We start from the raw sequence: 25,074 nt of genomic DNA, 5'->3' as shown, positions 1-25,074 counted from the left end.
CTGGATCTCACTGCAGCCCTAATTGCTCTTGAGCTGCTTCAGAGCAAACCTCCCAGCAAGCCTATGGCGGTAGAATGAAAGTGCTATGCTCCAAACATGCCGTCATTCTTCATGTTGTGAGCCTGACTGTTTCGCATGAATGAAAGAACAAAACTTCGCCTGAACATGCTAGATACTTATGAATGTCTGCAAGGCCATTTCACAGTGTAATGTTGATTTTATGGTCTAAATTATGATTTTCAATATTGTCAAATGCAATAGTCTCAAAGATAATGATTATCAAAACATGACTGGTAATTTTGGGAAGAACACTTATTTGATGCGTATATTTAGCCTAGCTGAAGCTAGCTGCCGATTAGCTTAGTTAAGCATAAAGGCTAGAAACAGAGGGAAACAGCTTGTTTGGCTAACAAAATACGTCTACCAGCACCTCCAAATCTCACTAAATAACATTTTTTAGATCTTTTGTTTCCTCTGCACAAAAACCAAAATGAAGTTGTTTTTTGTACAGAGCCAGGCTAGTTGTTTCCTCCTATTTTTAGATTTTTTGCCAAGCTAAGCTAACAGGCTATTTATTGACAGCTCTGCAAGAAAATGAATAAGTATACTTCCCAAAATGTCAACATATTCTTTTAACACATCAACATTACGTACTTTTCCTCTCGTAAATGCAAATCAACAAAGGGATTCAATTTGCTAATGTATTTTCTCTGTTTGTTACACAAAATCATACTCTGTCTAGCTGTCACAATATATTGTTGATGGGTAAGGATGAGGATATGTGAACGGTACTTTGTGTGGTTCATGTACAAGAGCAACATATTTATACCAGCCCTCTGCCTTGTAGGCACATTTAGGCACTTATTAAGTCTTTGTGTTAAAAAGTCTTTGTCAGAGATGTTCATATGGACCCTGGCTTTTGTAAATACAATACTTGAGACTCAGATGGATCTTTAGTTAGCTGTCAGATGTGGGAATTGCGGATTTGTTTGGTTTCACGTAATATGTATTCCGTGGTTGAAACCGTAAACGGCATCGGTTTATCATGTGATGGGAGTGGCACTTTGAAAAAAAAACATGGTACAGGAAACCTGGAATCCATAACCTCACAATGGCCACTTTCTATGCGGCTTCTCTATATATGTCTGGGTCACTTCAGTTTCAATGTGATTGACAGAAGAAAAACTAGAAGAGCCGAGGCATTACATGATTTGCGGGGAAAGAAGAAGCCATAGAGGAGAGTCGGGCATGTGTCAACACACGATACATAGCATGTTTTTTAGCAATCCGATGGACAGGGGTTGAATATTTCTGTTGTTGAGAACGAAGAAAGACACAAAATGTTAAAGAAAAACCACATCCATAACTCAGAACACATCCCCTAGCACACTAAACATACAGCTTTATGCTCCTGCCAAATTAAATTAAGCTGCAATGATCTATAGAGACTACAGAACTAACACTTAACCCATTTCCCTTTGATTTTCTCTTCTTTAGTGCCACTTAAAAACATGGCTGCTACATGCTTTGGCAAACTGTTTTCATGCCACTGAAGCACGCAGAAGTAAAAAGTTGTACTCACAAGTCTCTTCCAAATACTTTTTCCCCGCAGTTTCAGTTCTGCTGTGAAGGAGCTACTCTTATATTTCTTCTAGTCTCAAAAATCACATTCATATGACTGAGTGTTTTCTTTAAGAATGACGGAAACCTGCTGGCCGTCAACAGATTGATGTAAAGTGCACAAGACGTTATGCCGGTAGTGTAGGACGTGAGTTGGACAGCGCTGCTCTAGACACTGTGAATTGTGGCCTCCTTCCTGACATACCTGTGGCCTGAACCTCCAATCCTTTCCACAGACATACACACTAGCTAATCTCCCAAGAGCAGCACCAAAAGAGTTTGTCTCCACCATGTACAGCCTTTCCTTCCCCCCAGTCTTATGCTAATTCCAGGATGTGGGATCGACTGCATTCAAGCGGCGTGTGATTATGTTATTCTCAATCACCGTGCATTGCGAGATTAGCAACCAGCAAAACAAATGTTTGACAACAAAGAGTGAGCCATAGGATTTTTGAGCCAGAGTCACGGAGATACTTTTCATTGACCATAATTTCTCCGCTGATTGATTGGCCAATGATCTAAGATGACCACTGGCCCTGATTTTATTTTTCTATTATTGTTAGGATATTGTTGTTAGCACACTGTTAATAGTTATTTAGTTGAGCCCACTCGAAACGGGCCAGAGAAGTAAGCTTTTCAGCCTCACAGTTCTTTACTTTTGCCAAGTTGGCTTTCCCTTTCTGTCAATGTTGTGTTCAAGTTTGGCGAGGGCAGAGGGAGTAAATGTAACCAAGTTAATGTTAATGTCAGTTTGCTATAAACACATCCCGACTGTATATTCTACAGAAATATATGGTTTAGTACGAGGTTTGGGCAAATGTTGCAGTTTAGTTTTACTGAATGGAAGGATTGACAGAATGAAACACGAGACAGTATATTTGAAAAATTATGTTTGTGGTGTTACCTGACGCGAAAAAGAAGCTCTTTTAATATAGCTGCAATGACTTTATAAAAATAAAATTTACTATATGACTCAGTGTTATTAATTTATGTTAATTATCTATGTGTGTAAAGTGAAATTTTATATAAATGCATGCAGATTATTTTAGCAATTTCTGTATGGCACACGATTTAAAATCTGTATCAGAAGATCAAACAAACAGCTGGATATTTGATATGTTGTACTTTATCCAGTTGTAAACTTGATTAACAGCACCTGCAGAGCCAAATGACTCTGAAAATTTTGTATTTCATTGAGAGGCAAACTGCATTGGCACAACTCAAATAAGAAATAATAATGTCATAGACATAGGATTGACAGTTGTACAGAAGAACTGGAAGACCTGAAACTAAACATAATTTGGGGTTTTCATTTCTCCTTCATGTCTTACCGAGCGAATGCTGATTGGAAATGAACCATCACCAGTCTATGTGATAAATGGGCTTGGAACGCACACCCTGGCGCTTCTGTGATCGATGGGGTGTCGCTGTAAACCTCATCCCTAAAGACCATCAGAGACACATTCTGATTAGCACTTAATCTTACTTCCATCTACCCCGGCTTCAGGAGAATGAGTGTAGTCTGGCAGAGCCTGCGTTCCTCTCCAAAGATGGTCTCCCAGCACTCCAACAAAAGACATGAAAAAAGATGAGTCTGACATTCGCTGACTGATTTTCACATGATTACAAACTGATGCTTGCACTGGGCCCACTTAGCACTCGCTTTCGTCTTGGTGAATCTGTTCAGAGAAATCTAATATGCGGATCCATGGCCAGTAACACAGGCATGCTCTGCTCTGTCTCTCAGGGTTTGTCCAGTTTGCTGCACAGTGTTTTATTAAGCGTTGTGGTAGGTCGCTCAGATTGAGCGCCGCTGTTATCCGGTCCCTGCTTGTGATATTTAAAACTTGGCTTAGATCAATTGAAGTGTCTCTCATTTGGAGAGATTAAATTTGCCCAAGGACATTTTCCTGTAAACGGGACACTAAGGAGTTTACATTGAAAGTCACTTATTGTGGAATGGACTGTCTTTTTACTGGCTCCTTTGTCTTCCGCAGGCAACTCGAGCCGAGGCCAGAGGCACTGCGGTTTTGGGGGCTTTCATCGGCTGTCTCAACACAATCGTTCAGGAGGCCAGCTCTGACCAGAATTAATTCAATATTCACATTCATAACCAATCAGCATTTGAACATTGAGAGGGGAGCCAGAGTTTGCATGAATGACAAATTGTACAATTGAACATATTTACTATAAATTAGAGAATATCCTGCTGATATATCTATTATGGTTGTTTCGCTTTTATTCTTGCACTCGGGTTGTCTTCTGCTGGTCAGCCCTCCCACAGTTGAGTCTGTTGCCTCAAGTTCACCCTGTCCTTGTTGTTGGGTGAAGTCAGGGCCATCCACAGATGAATAATGATTTTCTGTTAGTAGCACAAAATGAACCGCCCTCTGAACCACCATGCTGGATGCATCTTCCATTGCGGCTCAGCAACAACTAACGATAGCAGAGACCTCATACTTTAACATTGTATCATTCTCTTAGACCCTCTACACACAATGAGCCGTAACAGCTATGCTCACTGTATCCTAACCCTAATTGGGTTTATGTCACCGTGACGCACCAGGTAGCAGGACATTTGAAAACAAAATGGACCTAGGAAAGACTGTTTCAATGTAACACAAAAGTACAATAATCTTCCTTCAGAGCAAAAGATGGATATGAGTGCAATGATCAATAAGGGATGAATGCATTAAAACGCTTTGATCCCTTTGGTGATATCTGGCTGCTTTCATGTTATTTCAGTGATGGACATCTCACTGTCTAGTCAATAAAAGGTTGTCGACAAGCATATCTGCCACTGTGTACAGGGTCTGCAATCCAGATAGCTTGTACAATGTAGTTGTAGACAACTTGTTTGTTTTGTTAATGTGCAGTCTTAAGGCCTGGGTATGCTCGAAACTCACGTTCATTACAAAAGTTCATACGACCACGTCTGAAGGCCAAAACGTTTAAAGCTGTTATGAACAACCACATTTGAAAGGGGAAGAAAGTGTGGAGATCAGATACTGTTTGACCATCCAACAAGTTGAAGCATAGGTACACCTTTTATGTATTTAGTTCCATCTTATTAATTACCTTTGCTGTATACTCTTCTGTGTTTGTCCTGCAGCTAGCTATGCAGCATACCCCATCTGTAAAGGCTGCTCGGTGTGCTCCAGGGACAACGGCTGTGTAAACTGCCAGCCCAAACTCTTCCTGTTTTTGCGGAGGGAGAGGATGAGGCAATACGGGGAGTGTCTTCATGACTGTCCAGCCGGATACTACGGCATGCGCAGCCCTGAACTCAACATGTGCTCCAGTAAGTCCCCTCGAGTTTAACCATTTTTATCTCCCATGCCGCTGACTTTACCCTCCTTTTCACCCCATCACCCCATTTTCCTCAGACACACATACACACTCCCTCAGCATCGCCTTTTCCCACAACATATGATTTATGGTCAGTTAGACAGAGGAGACACACATACCTCGCAATTTGAACGCCTCATCTGTTCACACAGGTGAACGTATGAAGTGAAGCCTCATCTTAGCAGGGTCTCCCTCTGGATTCAACAGAGAACTCCAGCAAGGACGAGCGCTGTTTCTAATTTCTTTTTAACACTCCCCTTACACTTGCATTTCCAAACATCCTATAGTCACGAGAATGTTTGAAGGCATGAAATCCAGGTGCAAATGCAACCAATATGCACAGAACATTTTGCCAAACCTACTCTACAGACACATATTGTCACAGAGCAACCTGTAAATTCCAGCCCTTTGATCCATGGCATTCAATATCATCTGAACTACAAAGATTATAATATATCAGCATTAGGGCATAGAACTAAATTCTTTGTCGACCGTCTGCAGGGGCTTGTAGATTGAGAAGTTCACCAGACAGAGTAATTTCTTGGCAGCCATAGTAGTTTTTTTTACTTTGAACAGAAAGCCAGTCACAACTGAAGTGTCCAGACCCTCCACCAAGAACTGTACATTCATTGAAGTTTGATAAGGAAAAACAAAACAAAACTTCAGATTAGTAGAGTATTTATGAGGCTGGCATACATTATCTAATTTTATACTTGGCTCATATAACATGTAATTAACTTGGCTCGTAATGATGTTTCCATGATAAAACCATATTAGATATTTTGCTAACTAGCCATCTTATTGTTACACATATTACTCTTGTGGACTGCTGTAGATTTTTTTCACTGTACTGATTTGTGGAAAACACTGTTTTAGTTTAATAACTTTAAACAGACCACACCTTCGGACTTTCGCACTTGGAATTATGTTTTACTATTAAAAAAACAGTGAAAAAAAGTAAAATGTTCTCATGATTCTCGTTAAAGAATAACTCTAAAATCAAATTAATAAAATGTCTCCCTCTCCTCCTCATGTAGCACCCTGATCTCATAACCTTATTTTAACATGGAATATGCTCTATGAGAGAGAGAGAGAGAGAGAGAGAGAGAGAGAGCCTTTATAGGTTTACACGGAGCCCGAGGTGTTGGCTGAGTGTTTCATATGAAAACAGAGAGAAACTTGAACTCATTTGGTTCTCCGAGCCAAACTCCTGACACATGCACTAAAATGAAGACCCAGAGAAGGGTGTCTGGCCCTTTAGGCCCAATAATGCAAACATGTAGCAACCGCAGGAACAAAAAAAAAAAATACAAACAAAAAAAACTTTACCCAATCAGTGCCGACCTAGATGCATCTCCATCCGCTGGCTGCATTTGATTATGAAAATAGTTACCACTAAGCATACAGTCAGAAATTACTTGCGCAGAGTTGGAGGGTGTGTGAGGATGGGATGTCTGGAGTGCTGCATGCACTTGTTACAGATGGTAACATTAAGCAACAATCTGTCGATTACAAGTAAATACCTAAAAAATGTAGGCTGGCGTTTATAAAGGCCATACAGTTAATTAAATTATGGATGTTATTTATTGGATGTTATTCTTATTTGTGTCAAATCTGTGTGATGGAATTTTCTTCTCTGTGTCATTTTGACTTCTGCAATCACAATTTTTCAGAAAATTTGTGCTAGTGCAGTTTCATGACCCTATTTTCATGACTCAGAGAAAATTGGAAGAGAAAGACATCTTGTTCTCTATTGAAGTCTTTTTTTTTTTTACTTTAACCCTGCTATCCTAACCACCGTATCCCAATGCTGGGTGAATTTTGACTTTAATTGATTCTGATGTGCGGCAAGTTAATCTGAATCCCTCTCCGTACAAACTGCTCATAGAACAACATCTTGTATTGTCACGTAGCATCAGATCTTAGAGTGAGACCTACTTTGATCTGATCACTGCTTTAGTCATGGCTCTCTAATCCAGTTTCCTATTTGACCCTCATTCTCAGCTGCGCTTCGCATGTCATTTTCACTAAACAGTTCACGTCTAACCTCCATAAATGGATATTTTATTGGGTTGGTGAATATTACTTGTAAGTTGTGAGAGCTAGTACGCAAGAGCTCAAAGGAACAGTGGACAAAATGATGATGAGGAGTTCCCCGCCAACTCGATCAGAGCTGCAGTGTGATTCCTAGTTTCCAAAGAAGTCTTGAACGTGGAATTACGTCTCTGTTATGATGAGCTTTTTAAACACAAGGCTCTTATATCACTTAGAGGAGCAGCTGCTTATTATTACACCAGAGTTTGTCTGTGTGATCTTATCTCATTCAAGATTTTTTTGTGGACTGCCTTAGTAAAGGAAAACAAGAGCTAGACAAGCAAGAGGCTTATACACTCAGCCACTTACTGGCAGGAACCTCACTTTCAGTTTTTCTGAAGGGCCTCCTGAGGGATGTGACGGAGAGAGCTATGGGTGGAGACAATGTATGAATACACTTTTTGTGTAAATTAAGTAACACAATCAACAGAAAGTGAAGAAGTTACAGTCCTCGACATGACATCTGTTGGTCCTGGAGGCTGGGTTTGGTCACATGTTCACTGGAATTAGCAGTCAGAGGGTATTAGGAGAGTAGCGTTAGTCGTGACACCCTCCATTCTCGCCTGTAAGCAAAGTCAAACACCATCGGTCTCATGGGCTGTGTTGAGTTCCGGCCTGACCTTGTTCATTGGGAGGTTGCTGAGAACGGTTCGGATGCCCCTACCGGTGGCCAAATTCAATTGCAATTCTTCCACACTGCACCTTTAAGGACTACTACAATACTGGTTATTTAACACAGAAATATTCCATTTGTGAAATGTATTTATAATCGTTTTAATGGTGGGAAAACATCTGAACCAGCATTTAAAAAACATTCTTCATATTCCTTTCCAGCAACATGGGTGGGCTGTAGCCTATTCCACCATGCACTTGGCAAAAAACACTGGATAGGTAAATAGATGTGTGATATATTCACCATTAATATTTTTGACAGCATGTGGCATGGCCTCTAGTCTAGTCAAAGAACATTTAAATATTTTACTCTCTTGTAATAAAGGACTATCAAAGGAACTTGAACACAGAATTATTTTCAGTTATGAAATTTGCAATTATGCAAAAAAAGGTGGTTTTAGAGAGCGTTTGGGGGCAACCACCTAATATTTTCTGCATTTTCAACTCTTCATAAAAGATCAGAATCAGCCCTCTATGACCCTTATTTAGAATCCAAATTTATCGGCCTTACATAACCTTCTAATTTCTCAGGAATACATGACAAACTGTGGCTCACTGTTCTGGGGTGGGGGGGTCCCTACACTGCAGAGAAAATAACACCAGATTCAGCGCCAAAAACAATGAGAACTAGACTTTCCGCAACATAACTTAACTTGAGGCCCATTTGCAGCTACACTTGACCTGGATTCCAAAGAGGCCCGTGACGTGGGAGCCACAGTGTTAACTTTACTGAGGTGTAGCTGGTTTGTTAGCAATGCCTTCATGTTGCATAATACCTTTCTGCATGTCTCTGCTTTGCAAGAACTCCTTTCAGCAACTAATGGGGGGTTGATATGAGCCATAAACCATATGCAGTAACTCCAGTGTTATCCACCGGGGTTCTTATCAGCCGCCCAGAAGAGGCCCCACACCAGTGTCTGTGGGTGTCAACCCACTGCTCTGCGGGGAAGATTTGCAGCAATGGTCACACAGTGTGCTGCTTTATGTGCAGCCAAATCTGTGTGAATGCGGTGCAGTCATGCTCTCGCCTCAGTCACATTTCATAATACCTCGGTTTTAACATACATTCCCAAGCCAAAGCATATTCTGTCACTTAGTATCGCAAGCAAGCTCTCTGGCTGAAAGATTTATGAGCTGAAAGGCGACTATCAGAGCTGTTTTTAAAAGAGAGAAAGTGTTGAGAGGGTCAACATGGGAGCAAGGCTGCATTCAAAACTTCCTCCCTTGGGGTGTGTTATGGACCCCCCACTGCTACACTCACATACACACACTCTAGCCACCAGCCCAGTTGCCTTATTACACTGCAGCAGGCTTTAAAAAATGCAGGAACCCCAGCTGTGTTCTCTGCCAACCAACAACTAGTCTAATCAAGGCCTGAGATTGCCAATATCCTAGAAGCGTGGTTTAAATATCACAGCTCATTCAGTGCCAGCGTAATGTGCCACTAGAGACTTTTCTGTTGGAGGTAATTGTTTTGGATTGCCAATTGTGCTTTCTTTCTTACTGCATTTCTCGGACTGAGGAAATCTGTCACGAATCCCATTGTTGCATATCAAGGTGATTGTTTAGTTTTAAAGTACATCATGGGAATTTGTTGGGTTGGAGGTGGATAAGAGCACTGCATCATGGGCTACAGCCAAATTGGTAACAAAGCTGTGTAAAGGAACTACAACTACAAGGTTTTGCAACCTTTACTTGGCAGCGCTAGGAGCACTCTATCTCTTTCTGCCTCTCCACGTCTGTCTTTCTCACTCTAATTCTGAGCTTGTGGGTATTTCCATTGCACAGTCTGACCAACAAAGAGACCAGTTGCTTTTGGCCTTTGAGCTTTACAAAGGGAAATTTAATCATCACAGCTTTACTAACTTCACTTTCAGATTTGCCAGACAATACAATGGACCCACCAAACCAAACCCTGCTCCCAGGACATTATAGCCAGGCGCAGAGTAGAATTTTTTTTCTCAAAACACTGTGTAATTGTGCATACTATAGTGTGAGTGGAAGGGCTGTCTCTGCTTGAGCACTGAATGAAGCTTGAGTTGATGTTATGTATGCTGGAGTTGGCTGAGCAGCTACAGGAGCAGATCCTGGTATATCACAGACTGTGATCCTTGGATTGAAGAGGCTAGGAGGACCGCTGACACATCTGTCATCCCTGTTCTCTCTCTGGGAGATGCCGATTGACAGGAACACCACCTCTGCTTCACCTTGCTCTATGCCAGCGTTCGGAGGAGCATCCATGTGTTAAAAAAACAGCATGGAGGGAGTTGGGATGAACATGGCAGCTCTGGCCTTTGCCATGAGCTCCTGCCATCCGCAGCTCCACATGACATGGCTGGGTGGCAGTGAGCAAGCCAGAGCTTCCATGTCAGCCAAACCTGGGGCCTAGAGAGTAGGTCAGAACTGTTCAACTCAGCTTGGAGGCAAAGGATGGAAAAATAGGGCTTGTTTTCCCCCTCGCACTGCCAGGCCTTTTACAACATGGACACTCCTGCTGCGCAGCATCGGGTCTGGTTAGCTTTCTGGAGGTAGACTGATGAGTGGTCTGACAACCCACCTCCAGCTCAGATAACGAGCCTAAAAGACCCTGTCTGGAACGCGAGAGATTCGTCAGTCTTCAAAAAATGATTTAGCACCCTTTCTTGATACAGTGAATATTCATGTAAATAAACAGAGTGATTACACATGGGGCTGTCAGCCTGCGGAGGAACAACTGTTGACTGAAGTTGACCTGAGGCTTTGAGTGTCCGTGATAAAGTCGGTGGGTTCCCTATCCAGACCACAGTTCAGGGACTGCCTTCTGCCAATCAAGCACCATTAGGTCACAAGTGACACTCTGTGACTCATCTCTCAACTTCGAATGCACTTCACATGCAAACCACATGAAATTCAAGCACAAAATGAAACAAAACAACAAAAGTGTAACAGCAGTACGGAAAATGGTGGTGCAGCGCTGATGACATCCCTTCAAATCGTGGACCCTCGGTCACTCCACTGGGAGCATTTGAAATTCCTCCCAAAGCTGAAACATCAGGCTTTTCCTCCTGTGTTCATAACCTCACAGCCAGAACCAGGCCGGGAGATAATGAAGATAATACGTTTAAGTCCCAGGAACACCGTGCCTTCAATGGGATATGATGACCTCATTATTTCTCATTAGTCTCCCTGAGGCACCTAGATGAGGACTTTAAAGGTGGCCCAGAGGTTAATCCCAAAGGGAGAATGAACCCACTCCCCTGTATCTGTTTCTGGAGCTGCCGGACAATCTGCCTAACTGCAGGCTCGGCCAGTGAACAGTGTGGGAGCTTCTCCAGTGTTCCAGATAGCCTTTTGCCAGATAACTGGACAAAGGGAGAAATGTCTGTCATAGTGATCCCTTCCGACCCTCCTCATTCTCCGGTGACCTCTCACCCTCCAGCTTTGCCTCCCTGCATTCTAAATCCCATGGAGCCGCATTGATGTGTCATACACCTCATCCGTCTCACACAGTGACATTATTACTTATCTTCTATTTAAAAAACAAGATTTCTGAGCATTTGCGCCATTGCCTTACCACATCTAATACTGAAACCAACAGTGTTTTTTAATCAAAACCATTGTGAAGTGCTACTGCTGGTGACAGGATACAGATTTTCGCACATATGTGTTGCTTGTATTTACTGTCAATAACTGAGGATTGCACAACAACCCCAGTGCTTAAGAGTACTGCCAGATGTTCTTGTTCCCCCTCTTACTCTTTAAATTTTTTTGTGTTTGGGAGCTAAAAGTCTCTCAGGTGATGACAGGCCTGGGAAGTGTGAAGGGCAAAAGACAGCTTTGTGCTTTCCAATTAGCTTTGTGATTTATTAGTTTGCTCCCTGTATTGGGCTTGTATCAAACCCAAGCCATACTGATTTCGTTTCACCAAGAAAGAAGTGGATGAGAGGCACAGAGCTTAAAAAGGACAGCAAAATGCATTCTTACCCCGACCCCCCGATGCACATATTCCACACCAAAACCTTTACAGCACAGCGGAGATCCAAGACATATTTTGAGATATTAGATAAAATGGAGCAAATGTGATACTTAGATAAGCTAAATCAGGGGTTTTCAGGGGAGACTGCAGGCCTTCCCTCAGACAAAGCTTGGGAAACGGCACCCCCCACCACCACAGCTTTAGTTTACTTGGTAAGTTTTGCTCAATTCCTCCATGCCTATGGAATCATGATTATATTATTTGATCCCATAGACACTCAACATTTGAGCCAAGATAACCTTATATTGCTGTTTGACATAACTTCTGACAACACCAAATAGTTAAAAAAAAAAAGATCTGTCCCAAGGCTATTCTATGTGATCTCCTTTTGATAACTAATGCAATAAGTAATGTAATATTGTTTCACTTGCATTCACTGAACCTACCCGAAAACTGTTGGGGAGGCCTGCTTCAAAACCCCTGAGCTAAATAATATCAACTGATTGAATTCATAGTATTAAACTTATGTGAGGACACATGACTTTCCCAAAGAGAACAGTGATCTGTGGTCAGTGTTTCTACGTTTTTCAGAACATGGAGTACAGCTTAATTGCAGAGTGGGTCTATCTCCAGCCATATCTGATTGGTATGTGTGTGTTTGTGCATATGTGTGTGTGTGTGTCCATGGTTTGTTTAGACTGGTCGGGAAAGCGTGAGACCAGAGTGAGTGGGCAGAGGCCATACTTTAGGGTTCAAAGTAAAGCGGGGAGGGACCCCCTCGTTTTGGAGGAATGTCGAGGAGGAGGCCTGATGGTTAGCTGGAGATGGTGTAATTAAGGGGTGTGATTGTGAGAACCTTCCCTTCCCTGGGCCCTGCAAGGGTCACACATAAAAGAGCAGCCCTCAGCCTCCGTCTCTCTCACATGTGGAAAATCACTGTAACGCAGGTTTACGCGTTGAGAAATGCACATGCGCTAAAGACTGGTTGCGTCCCTGACACAATCCGAGGAGCCGATGACATCCTACCTGAGAAGCCCCCCTGCAAGCGGTGGGAGACGGTGGCTGCAGGTTATAGATTTGCGGTTTCCCTACATTGGAATCCTATTGGGCAATAGGGCCACATAGAGCTTCTGAGGAGCATCATAAATTAGACAGCTCTGGGAGGCTCCTTCTAATCATGTGGGCCTGTGCGTCGCCCTGTTGGTGTGGTTGTTGTAATTTGGCCCTGCCTGATGTGCTATTTGCAGAGTAAGAGCTTGATGACACATTGCCTTTCTTTGCAAGCGCGGCACTGCGTGTCATGCGCAAAGGCAGGGTGTGGCGTGGGAGGATAAGTGTGCTGTTGTGTTTGCTGACTAAATGCATCTGCATTTGTTTGTTGAGGCGGCCTAATATGTTGTTGTCCCCCATGCACCCCACTTCCTAATACACCAAACCCCTTTCATTTCGTAGAGTCCACACAGCTGGCCAGCGTTGTGATCATGAGAGATCATTCACACTTTAACAAAACCCTGACTTCCCAATATTACTCAGTAATGGAAACAGACAAATTGTAGCAGTGTTGAGTGATAGGACAGCATATTATGAACGCTGTTCAGAGCCCTAATATGATGTATTCTTCCTGTTGCAGCACACCTTTAGTTGAAAACATGTGAGCTTGTGTGTTTGTATCCAGACTGTTGGATGTCTGTGGAAATTGTTGAAAGAGGTCAGCGTGACATAATCCCTCACCATCTCTGCTGTTGCGTTTTCACACTGTGGATACGCTCACTCTAAACAAGAACAAGAAGATAAAAGAAAAATCTCTGTCAGGCAAAAAAAGTTTTCTGAAATACACTTGAACTCCAGAGAGAAATGATTCACAGGACATCTATGTTTTTTATTTTTTTTTGAAAGAGAGACAGTGTAATCCTTTCAAGAATCCCCTTTCCCAAACCCCTTAGCTTTCGATCAACTCCAGATGAGAGGGTTGCTCAGACCCTGATGACTCTCCGCTTTCTCTCCTTCTTCCTCCAGGGTGCAGGATAGAGAACTGTGAGTCCTGCTTCAGCAAAGACTTCTGCACCAAGTGTAAGTCAGGTTTTTACCTACACAAAGGGCGCTGCTATGATAAGTGCCCAGAGGGCTTTGCCCCGCTGGAGGACACCATGGAGTGTGGAGGTACGTGAAACAACATGTACAAAACATAAATCAAGTTTTAAGAGCGTAAACAACCTTGTCTTTTGCAACTTTCTTTAGCTGTTAATATTATTTTATAATGTGGCCTTCTTATTTTGGGTTGAAAAACAAGCAGTCCAACTGGGACCACACACAGAGGTTCCCAGTAAAGCTCCTTCACACTGTATTAAAGCTTGACCTGGGGTCTTAGAGTTGCCTCTAAATTTCACTCCGCTGTGGTTTCACTGCACATCACTGTTTCTGTGTGTCTCTGCAGAGGGCTGTGAGGTGGGCCAGTGGAGTGAATGGGGAGCCTGCACCAGGAGAAACAAAACCTGTGGCTATAAGTGGGGTCTGGAGACCCGGACACGGCACATTGTAAAGAAACCACCCAAGGACACAATACCCTGTCCCACCATCGCTGAGTCCAGGATGTGCAAAATGGCCATGAGGCACTGCAGGAGAGGTAAGGATGTTATACAGCCATATGTTGATGTGTGTGTATAGAGATATTCAGTCAGTCCCAATTCCATCCATGTTCACTTTAAAATTTACACTGGTGAATATCAAAGAAAGCAGCCCGCTTATCCCATAGCAGAACTCTTTCCCACTCTCAGCATTCCACCTGTTTCACGCAACCCTTGTACCTTGCGTTCAGCCTTGCTTTTTCACCGTCTGCATTTTTGAGGTGCACAGTGTCGTATCCGTGCATGAAATATTGGTTGTTTTTTCCATGACGGCCTCGTTTCAGCCAGAGCTCTTTTTCTGAGGTATAGACACCCTCCAACCCCCTTCCTCTCCTCAGTGGAATTCTTCAAAGTACGAACTGCAGTTTTCCTCAATGGCTGTCTCTGTTTCCTCCAGTCAGCTTGAGAGATATTTGTGGTGCACACAGCATGGATGTCAGACCATTAAATGAGAAGTCAAATCTGGAATTTCTTTGTGTGTGTGAATATAGCTAAGGGAAATATTTTTTTCAAAAAGTAAACTATTTCTCTCAGACAGTCCAAACACGCCATTTGGGGTGATGGCCTCAGAAGTGCTTTTAAAATAAATGTCTTTCCCTTAATGTACTTTTACGTCTCTCATAAACTTTGGATTAGGATAGGCCAAGTGTAAATATTTAATTCACCAAATAAGGAAGCAATTACAGTGGCAGATATCATTCAGGCTGTCAAAAAAAAGAAAAACCTTGTTTAACAGGAAGAGGAAAATATTCTATCCTCGAGGATTTTTCTCCATTTTTGGCCTGGTGTGTTAAATTGGATGATCATTTAGTGAAGTGGTGAAAGAGTAAATAAACTTGAAATAAACCCTGATAGTTTCTCATATTTCAGCACTGCCATGGCTGTTGCTGCTCTCTGGGTTGGAAACTGTGATTCCATGGCACATTTAGCTACTAAAGCCCTCCTGTTTCTAAGGGAAATTCTCCCCAACCCCCTCTCACCTTTTTGTGACTTTGCCGTGCCTGCTTGACCTTTTCCAAGAAACTTTATGACCTTCTTTAATTAAAATTTGGCATTGTTGCACATGGTTACTGATGTTAATTATCTTAAGAATGATGTCTCTGATGGGAGGTTGTTGTGAAGTCTAAATTGAGTGCATAGCAGGACCCTTCTTCTTCAGTCCTTTAGAGACTGGCAGCAGACTCCCCATGTCCATCTTACTTAAAGCTACTGTTCCCTGGTGATGTGGCCACGGCAAACCTCTCAGTACAGTTCCTTATCCAGTGACTGAGTTACATCTCTACGGAAGATCAGTGGCCTGAGCATTGCGGTTAAAAGCTGTCTGTAAAAGTGTCACTGTGTGTGCATCTTAGGACTCTCCAGGATTGTGAAGTGCTGCTGCGGCCCGTTTAATAAAGGTACATTTCAGACTTAGGCATGTGTTGTTAATTCCCCACTGCTCGACCGCTAGTGAAAAATCCCCACTTGGCAAAAGCCAGTGAAATGCAACACTCCTTAGTTCAAATAAATACAATGTAAAAATGTAAGCCGCTGAAGTCAAACAGGAGGAGATCCAGTGCCGTCGCATGAGAGCTCGACTGACTGACATTATAAAATAATCACTTCCCTTGAGTAAATAATAATTATAAACTACAGTCCAATGGGACAAGAGGCCTCCCTCTGAAATGCAGGTGATCAGGAAGTGGAGGTTCAAGAAGTGGCTGCAAAAGTTCATCGTGAAATACCTTGGTAGGTGACCTTTTAAATAAATACAAATTTCAAGGAGTTTGCAAACTATAGGTCCCTCGTACTACTTAAAATTACCAGGCTTTGCAATGCAGTATGGTAAATGTTATCTCTAAATGAAATCGAGAATTCTGTAACCTCAACATATTGATTTTATATTCAGAAGAAAATATAAGAAGTCGTTATGATGATCACTGGGAACTTAAGACAGTCTAAAAATGAACATATTTTTCAGCTCTTTTCACCGGACACCAGACACCAATGTTTAGGATAAGCATAAGATTATATAACTGCAGGCTGTAAAGATGCTGTGGATTAAACAGAGACAGGAAATAAGCAGCATGGACTGCAGGTATACACTATTTATGGAAATGCTTATCTGATCACCCTGGCTTGCATTTTTACATATATACGTATTTGAATTACACTGGATGTCATTGACAGATCCCCGTCTCCCAGCTTGGCCAAGGCGCACAAGAACAACATGGATGATCTTCTTGTTTTACCTCTGTGTCGGCAAGAATCTAATCCCTCTGTAAAACACACACAAGAAAGTAAAGCCCAGATAATGTCAAGAGGAGAGGCATTTTCACAGCAAACATGACGAGTTGTGTAAACCGTGTCTGATGTGTTCCGTACAAGATGCTGATCAGTGTAAACACTGTATATCATTTGCACTGCTGGGATTCATTTGCTGTTCTCAGCCGGTGTTTGTCAGAACAGCGGTGTCCTGATAAAACACCCTATCCTGAAAATGGCGGCGAAAGATTGTGTGGAGCTCATGGACAGGCAGAATATGTGGTGGTACAATGTCACAAGCGCTATTTCCAAGCAAATTTTAGGCAAACTTTTGAAGTTTGGCAATAATAAAATGTGAATTCTCCACCAGTTGGGATGCACGGAATATTTAGGTACTGTTCTCTAGGGACTATAGCGGCGCTTAAACTAAAATGGACATCTGCATGTATGAGCATGCAGTAAGGCTGTAGTGGACAGATATTTAAAAAAAACTATTTCAAAGCATCTAAAGCCACATTGAATAGTTTGACCTGCTTGCTTGTCTTTGGCAATGAGATTAAACAACTGCACCATTGTTTATTATTTGGTGAAAGTGTTCCCATTGCTATTAATCACATTACTTCCGAAAACATCAAGTGATTGCAAAACCTTATGAGCAATGCTCATGAAAATCTTTGTCAAATTCTACCATTGTCACCCAGCTGTTTAATTTCCATGCATAATTTTCATATTTTGCTTCAATGGAAAATGTTCTAGACAATCTCTAGAGGAATGAGGAAGTCTTGTCTCGTGTCTCTCGTGGCTGCTTGACTAGCGCGTATGGCAGGCATTTGCATTGTACCCTTGAGACGGTAAAATGCTCTTCTACCCTGTGGATCCCTGGAGTGGTGCTTCGAACAGGCTATAAACAATAAAGAGACTTTATTAATAGCTGCTCCGGCTGTATCAGCATTGACAGACTGGGCTCCCCTGTCTCTCTGTCTTGTGAGCTAATGGGAGGGGAGGAGGGGAAAGGTAAGGAGAGTGATAACACTGCAGCCCCCGGCTGTTCCAATTTGATGCCATAAAGAAAATCCCTACAGAGATTTCCCAGCAACGCCTGTCATCAGATTCACTTGATTTATAAACGCATGTGACAAGTTCGATTCCTCTTGCTTATTTTTTATTAAGCCCTGCGTTGCCTATCAATCCATCTGTGTATTTTCCTTGCTTTCTCTCACCCACCCACTGTACTATAATCTTTGAACAACAGCTGCTTCTGCCCTGTCAGTGACATTAGATGTTGTGTAAACAACTTAAAATGTTAAACCTCTTGAAACTCTTAATGTAATCCCTGATTTGAGATTTAAGACCGAGTAAAGTCCAACACAAACACACCATTGCAACCTGGGCTAATTTTCGACAGTTTTTCCAAATCGGTTTTAGGATTTTCAGGTGGCACAAAAGTCTTTATGGTGGCAGGCCAGAGTGACATTTGCGCAGCTCTGCTTGCATGATTTGTTAGTAAAAGTAGATTCATTTAAGGGGCATTTGTATTGTAGGAGGCAGTCAAGCGCAAAGTTAACCCAAACAAGAACAGAGGTTTTACAATATGAAGTTATGGAACAGTAAAGATTTATAGCGTAGCAAGATTTGGAACTGATAGCAGAAACATGTTTAAGATCTGGTTTTCCAGAACAATACAGTTTACAATCTAAGTGCTTCTACGACTGCCTCTACTACCCCATGAACACTCACAGTCACTCTGCTGACCTCATGGAAAGAAAAAGAGGCAGAGAAAGATGGAACGTATAATGATTATATTTGGCCATTGGATTATGTACCTGTGCTTGGAGAGCTACAGGCCTTTGTGGGAGTATTGATCTCCTGTGTGTGTAACCAGAGAAACCCTTTCTGCTGTAGGGCTCGGCCGAGGCCAAGCCCTCCATCCCATCATTCATCTGAGTGTTTGGATCCAGCCACCACTAATACTGTCTGTCATAACTTCTGTGTGCAGTTTGTGTTTATATTGTAACTGTGATAACTACCTCTTGCAGCCATGATGATGCCCAGTCTATTCCCTCTGCCATCAATTTGAAACCTTGGAAAAACACGTTTTGTTACACGTTCTGTGGCTGAGGTGTAGAAGAGGATAAACCCACATAGATCATTTTTCCACCTCATCACTCCTCCGTAGTGTGACATCTAAAGGCCCTGCAAAGTCTTTGTCTGTATTTAAGGTCATTAGACGTGACAGAGAGGCGGCACTTGTTTAATTTACCCCACGAGCACCTACAGTCTGGTGCAGGGGACAAAAGTAAACCCAGATCCGCCCTGGATCGACCAGACCCCATGAAGATTTGGTTGACTGGTGGGACATACGCCAGGTTCTGTCTGAAGCCAGTCTGGTAGTGCGGTGAATCCACAGTGCTCTGGCCCTCCTGGTTGTCACCGTCTGCGAACCATCTGCTCCAAAGTCTCTGCTCCTGTAAAACGATGTACAGAGCAACAGTGACTGCCTCAAATCCGCTCTGGAGGAAGCTCAACCGCCTTGTCTGTAGCACCAGCCGCTCGAGACACCAAACAATTCCGGTTTCTGGCAGTCTTTGCATACGAGCAAGCAGTTAATGCGCGTGCATGCGTATGAGTGTGTGACACACAATTTTGGTGTTTATACTCGCTGAGCCAAGAGGTTTAAGCTCTGGCAAAAGATGCCATTCACTTCTGAGCATTTTAGTTACGCACTCAGCATGATCACATCTGAATCTGGCCTGTGTTTGGCTTGGAAACCCAGCATCCAAACACATTTCTGGATGTGTTTTTGTCAGATGTAGCCATCTACCATCAGGCCAGTTTTTTTCTAAAACAGACGCACGCTTTCTTCAGGCTAATTGATTGAGCATGTTCGGACAAACGGCAGCTTGAGCCACCACTCTGAACCCTACCCAAAGTACTTTAAAACAGAGGTTTGCACTTCTGTTCTTTCATGTACTTATCTCATTATTCCAATTAATGTTCCTCTTGTGTGCTCAATGGAAAGTCAGGACTTTTGGAAGGGGGAGGTGGTGCACAGATGACAAGTCCCCCTCTGATTTCTGCCACAGTAGAATGATGGGTGGTGATTAACTGCGATCTCTGGCCTGGGTAATATCACGGACAATCCGGATCAGTTCTTCCCGCCAGCGGGAGTGGAGTGAGGAGTGTTTTCCCAGGACAGAAGGAGAGCACTAATTGGCAGCCGCCCTGTCATAGTGATTATGTGTGCTTCGCACCGCAGTCTGTTGTGACTGGGGGAGCCACGGCTTAATCTTCATTTAATAAGGCCGCTCCATAGGGGCTGACACAGTAGCTGGTGAGAAGGCCTCAGAAGGACCCTGCCTCCTTTGGACAGCATGGATGGCCTGGCTCCAGACACAGGGCCCGGATTGGTGTCTTACTGGGACCCCCAGCCACCCACCCACCTATCGCACAAGCTTGCATCATTCATTAATTTAATTAAATGCTGCCAAAATCTGGTTGTTATGATAAAAAAACTCATGTTGGAGTATGGAGCCCCATGCAGTGAGTGCTACTGACCCCATATGTTGCAAACAGAAACATAACGATGATATCCTCATGTTGCAACTGTGAAACTGTAAAGCTGAGATGACAGAGTATTTTGAAAGCTTTGTTGTGCTGTAGTGAATAAGAGTATGGGTGAAGAGGAAAGACACATCAACCTGTCATTGACTTGGCCAGGTCTCCAGCATCCCAATGCCAGTGGCAGTTATGGTCACCGCTGCGGTCACAGTCACAAATTAACACAAGTTCTGTTTCAGCTATATATTTGCAAATCACTCACATAGATTATCTCCCTCCCCCACCGTCTCCACTTATGTCTCATATCTCCTCCTAACCAGATACAAATTCATTATCTGGGCTCATGTCTGGACAGGCAATCAACACTTGCTTTATGCTGATGTTCTCAAACCAAACTCTTTATTTTTCTGCCTCTCGTGCAGTTTAGTGGTGTAAAATCTTCCATCGGAGGAGAAAGTCATTACTAGTAGTCTCTGAGACTTCCCTGCCTTGGGTACAGGGCTTCCAGCAGGGGTGGGGGGTGTCTCTGATTAACTTCCCACTAAGTGCCCCTGCTCTCTGACCAAAATAAATATGGCTGCTGTCATTTTGTCAGCAACTGTCTTCAGAGAGCAATATTTGAAACACCCCATGATCCTGCTAGCTTTTATATGGAGAATCCATCGTCATGCCACAGGCATGAGCCATAAACATGTGGAGGCCTTTCAAAGACTAGGGGGTGGAGGGATGGAAGGAGGGAGGTGGAAGAGGAGGGGTCAGTAGCGCTCACTGCATGGGGCTCCATACTCCACATTATTGTCATCTGGTCTTTTCCAAGCAGGAAGAAAGAGGAGGGGTGTGATTGAAGGTTTTTTTTCACACTCTTTGGGCCAGTTCAGCTGTGGTTTTGCTGAACTACTTTACTTTAACTTTGTAGACTTATGTACGCACATTAGATACAAAAGTCCTCTTATTTGTTTGACTCACTTTATAATGACGTGTGCATTGGTGGTAATGCTATTCCACCAAATCCAAGCTAGCGGATGTAGATATCTTTCTAGAATACATTTTGATGTTGAATAGATGTGCATTTGACAGCCATGACAACAATCTGTAGGGTTTTATGAAATCAAGACATAAACGGATCATTTGTAAGCTTGTTCAGTGTGACTTTGTCAAAGAGGAGGTACACTGCTTTGGTTGTGAGGCTTCTGTTGCTGTCTTCTGGCAGAGGAAATGAGGCATATGGGCCGACATCAACAGCACCATCAAAAACAGACGTACACAAACAAACAAAGTGGCAGTAAACTGGAGGGGGATAGAGGGAGGAGGAGGGGGGGGATACTGTACAGAAGTGGAATGTTTTCATGTTCTAATGCCTCACAAATGGAAGCTATTTCCCCCCGCTGAGCAGTATATGGGCTGATATTGCCCATGACACGATCAGGGCCGTAAAGCACACCTTCAGTGAACGTTCGTTTGTGCTGTTACACTCTGTGATGTTTTTTTACAGCAGTCAAGATAGGGTCTGTGTCTTTACAGGGATGGATGGCAACAGCTTATGATGAGATCTTTGACGTAGGGTTTGAGTCATAAATGGGGCTCTTTTACAAAATATCTGACGACTACCAGCCAGAGATGTCCTCGATATGATGGAGGTTTGCCTCACAGTTGGTGACTATTGCCTTCTTTTATATCAGAAGGCTGACCAGAGATATCCATAGAGTGAGGATTTTACACAACAACTTCAGGGGTGGCAATCTGTTAAACCTCTAATGAAACTTCCTCACCCTGCTTTAAAAATTGTAGTTAGTGTGGGTTTGGAGTGTGCTAAGATGGTATAAATGTAGTTTTAGAGGCTCTTCCACACTGACAGGCGTAAAATTCTAAACAACATTGAATTTTGTACTTTGTTGGAAGTTTTTGGAAAGGTGAAATATCAAATATCAAATACAGGCAACATATCATCTGTTTTCTGCTTCAGTCCAGTCAAAAAAAGTGCCTATATAATGAAGTAGGCTCCTGTGTCTGGGTTTCTCACCTCATATTTAGATAACCCGAACTGGTCAGAGTTTGATCGTGCTGCATCCTTGCACCTCCTCTCTCTGTCTGCCAGACCTCCAGTCCGGCACTGCTGCCAGCTCTCCTCTGGGCCGCAATGACTTTCATCTCCACATCTCCACCACACCAGGCAGATGAGGATGCATCCACACACGCACACTTACACACACACACATTCACTCAGCCAAAGTGTGAGACACACGTAATAGACACCGACAAACAATAAAACAGACCTCACAGGCAGAACAAGTCACCACATTATCTGCTCTTTTCCTCGTCCCTGTTTATATTCTCTTTTCCTGTCTTGCACTCGAATGACACTCTCTCACTCGTGTATCACATATCACAGTGCGGGGCTGTCTGAGGAACAACATGCATGCAACAGAGGAGGATGTGTTCGCATGGCGCACATTGTTCAAGGCAGTGCTGCATGCACTAGAGTCCTCCCTCTCCAGTGGTCTGGCTGGAGGAGAAAAGAAGGAAGGCGAGGAGCTGAACGGGGGAACCTGAAAACATCTGGTGCACAGTTGCACTGGCTCAGCCACCAGAATCCCCTCTCCTCTCCTCTTCTTTCCAACCCTCTCTTTCTCCATCTCTAGCGGGTGTCTTTATAGAGACATTACAGCTTTTTATTACAGTTGGGGATTAAGAGAGAGGCAGTGGTTTCTGACCCACTCATGTCCATGAGCGTGGACCCAGTGTACAGACATGCAGACACAACAAAGCAGCAAGTATAGGCCTGCCGGCCTTTGGCTGCATGTACGTCTGTGTGTCTGGGTTTCTCTGTGTGTATGTGAACTAACAGTGACAAATACAGGGGGGGTGCAGACTAAAAGCAGAGCCATTATAGTGGTAAGTAGAGGCCAGGGCCAACTTACCAAGGTTGAAGAGCACTACACTCCCATCCACACAAAAAAGCAAAACACTAAGGTGATGTCACAGTTTCAGCTTAATGGAGCAACTACTAGAACAAGTTATTGACCTTAACACATTTTCTCACTACGTAAAACACAAGCACCAATTAGTTAAGACACAAGCCTGTCTGCAATTTCTAACTGCTTATTTTTCGAGTTGAAAGATAAGACCCTGGTCTGCAGCCAGTAACTATGAACAAGTTATACACCTTGAATTTAGGGCTGGGCGATATGGCCAAAAATGTTATCACGATAAAATGATATATCACGATAATTATATATTTGATATATGTCAAATCATTATTTCTTTCAAGTTTAAAGGCTGATTTTTGCTCCTGAGGGAAAATTGAAGAAACCAGATGGTTAATTACGTGGTTAAACTTTTCTTTATGGTCAGAATGTGACAAACACTTGATGCCAAACAGTGGATCACTTCAGAAGTCTGAGTTAGAACATTTAAAACTATTATCTTTTTCAACAAATATGATCAGTTAATATTTTTTCAACAAAATAAATATTTTAATAGAAAAATTAGGTGCTAATTTGTTTGTGATTCAAATGAATTAAAGCCGATATAATGAACATTTATTATATTGCTATTGAGGAAAATTATATTGCGATAATTATCATTATTGTTTTATTGTCCAGCCCTACTTGAATTTAAACACATTATTACCTTCTAAAGTTGTTTTGGCTACCTTGTTAGCAAAGAGATGCCTATTTACACATCCAGCGGACATGAAGCAACATGAGCATTCGTTTAGTGTTATGTTGATGACAATTCATAGACGTAAGTCATATACATATTCACTCTCCATTCAGCTTTGCAAAAAAACCTCTGAAGAAAATACCTAAACTAGTCGCTAACTTTTTTTCTGTCGTTCGGTGCTACACAGGTAGCATTCAACGGATTTATTAGAGCTTTATTTCTGATACTGCCTGATGCAGTTGAAAATGTAAAACCAAAACCAAAGTAAGTTTGAAGACGCTAAAATGCTCTGACCAACACTTTCCACATTGAACTTCAGACCCGTTGCTAATATAAAAACAATAACTGTAGCAGCTTTAAAGTAGAAACGACAATAATACGTGTTCTTTAAAAAAAAACATGGTCTTTGCTTCTTCATGATTTTCATTGAAAAAAGTAGGCTAAATAACAAAATGGCAGACAATTTTTTAAAAACCTTTTTTATTGACTGGGCCTATCGTAAAGTGTAGACTTTTGTCTTTTTAGCAGCATTCACCATTTTATGACGTGCGTTATAACATAGGAAAAGGCATTTCAGGCAATTGGCTGGACTAAAAAGAAGGCTCACACAGTCTGTTGCAGGCCACATGGTGGCTGAAAAACTGACATCCATAGAAAACTTTGGTCTCAACTTGAACTGGAGGATCTGCAAATTAATCCTGTGCACGTTGTTATGATCCACTAAAGTTAGGCATGATACGAGATGAATAAAGGCCATCTTGACTGTAAGGGATAATTGAGTGAGATTCAACTTTTCAACTGTTTGGGACGGAAGATGGAGGTAGGGAGTTTTTTTTGTGGTGTGTTACAACAAAACGTTAAAACAAAATGCTTTAAATAGATAACATGTTTAAATTCCTAAAACTTAATGGCCCGTTTATTGTTTCCTTAAGATATTATAGTTTCAAAACCATTACACTATTCTATGCAAACTGAGACTGTACGACACAACACTTTGTGAAAAATGTTACACTACTACAATACTATTTTATACAAAAAAAAAAACTTTCTCCCCTTCATTGCACTGCTCTCAAGCACACATGCTGGACACACAGCCTGCCATGCACTCCCTGTTCCCCACCCAGATGCTTTGGTTGTTGCAGCCAAATGCAGTAAATTAACTGACCGATTTGTTGAAAATATTTAAATTGATTTTTAAAATGTAAAGAATAGAAATGTATGGCACAATATGTCAACATAAACTACAATAAATTGCATTTATAATATGCAGTTTTTTCACATTATATAGTCATATAC

General features: G+C 42.3%; 1 protein-coding gene across 1 annotated transcript in view; it reads left to right on the top strand.

Moving 5' to 3' along the window:
* Window positions 1-25,074, top strand: part of rspo2 (R-spondin 2) — a 58,725-nt gene that overhangs the window by 18,199 nt on the left and 15,452 nt on the right. The window contains exons 3-5 of the mRNA XM_046045231.1: window positions 4,733-4,921; window positions 13,706-13,849; window positions 14,124-14,312. Coding sequence (XP_045901187.1) covers window positions 4,733-4,921; window positions 13,706-13,849; window positions 14,124-14,312 — 522 coding nt within the window. The remainder of the gene's footprint in view (window positions 1-4,732; window positions 4,922-13,705; window positions 13,850-14,123; window positions 14,313-25,074) is intronic.

The sequence above is a fragment of the Micropterus dolomieu genome, linkage group LG03, assembly GCF_021292245.1.
Source record: "Micropterus dolomieu isolate WLL.071019.BEF.003 ecotype Adirondacks linkage group LG03, ASM2129224v1, whole genome shotgun sequence".
Lineage (NCBI taxonomy): Eukaryota > Metazoa > Chordata > Actinopteri > Centrarchiformes > Centrarchidae > Micropterus > Micropterus dolomieu.
Note: the sequence above shows the minus strand (reverse complement) of the source record. Positions and strands in the feature narration are given on the sequence as shown.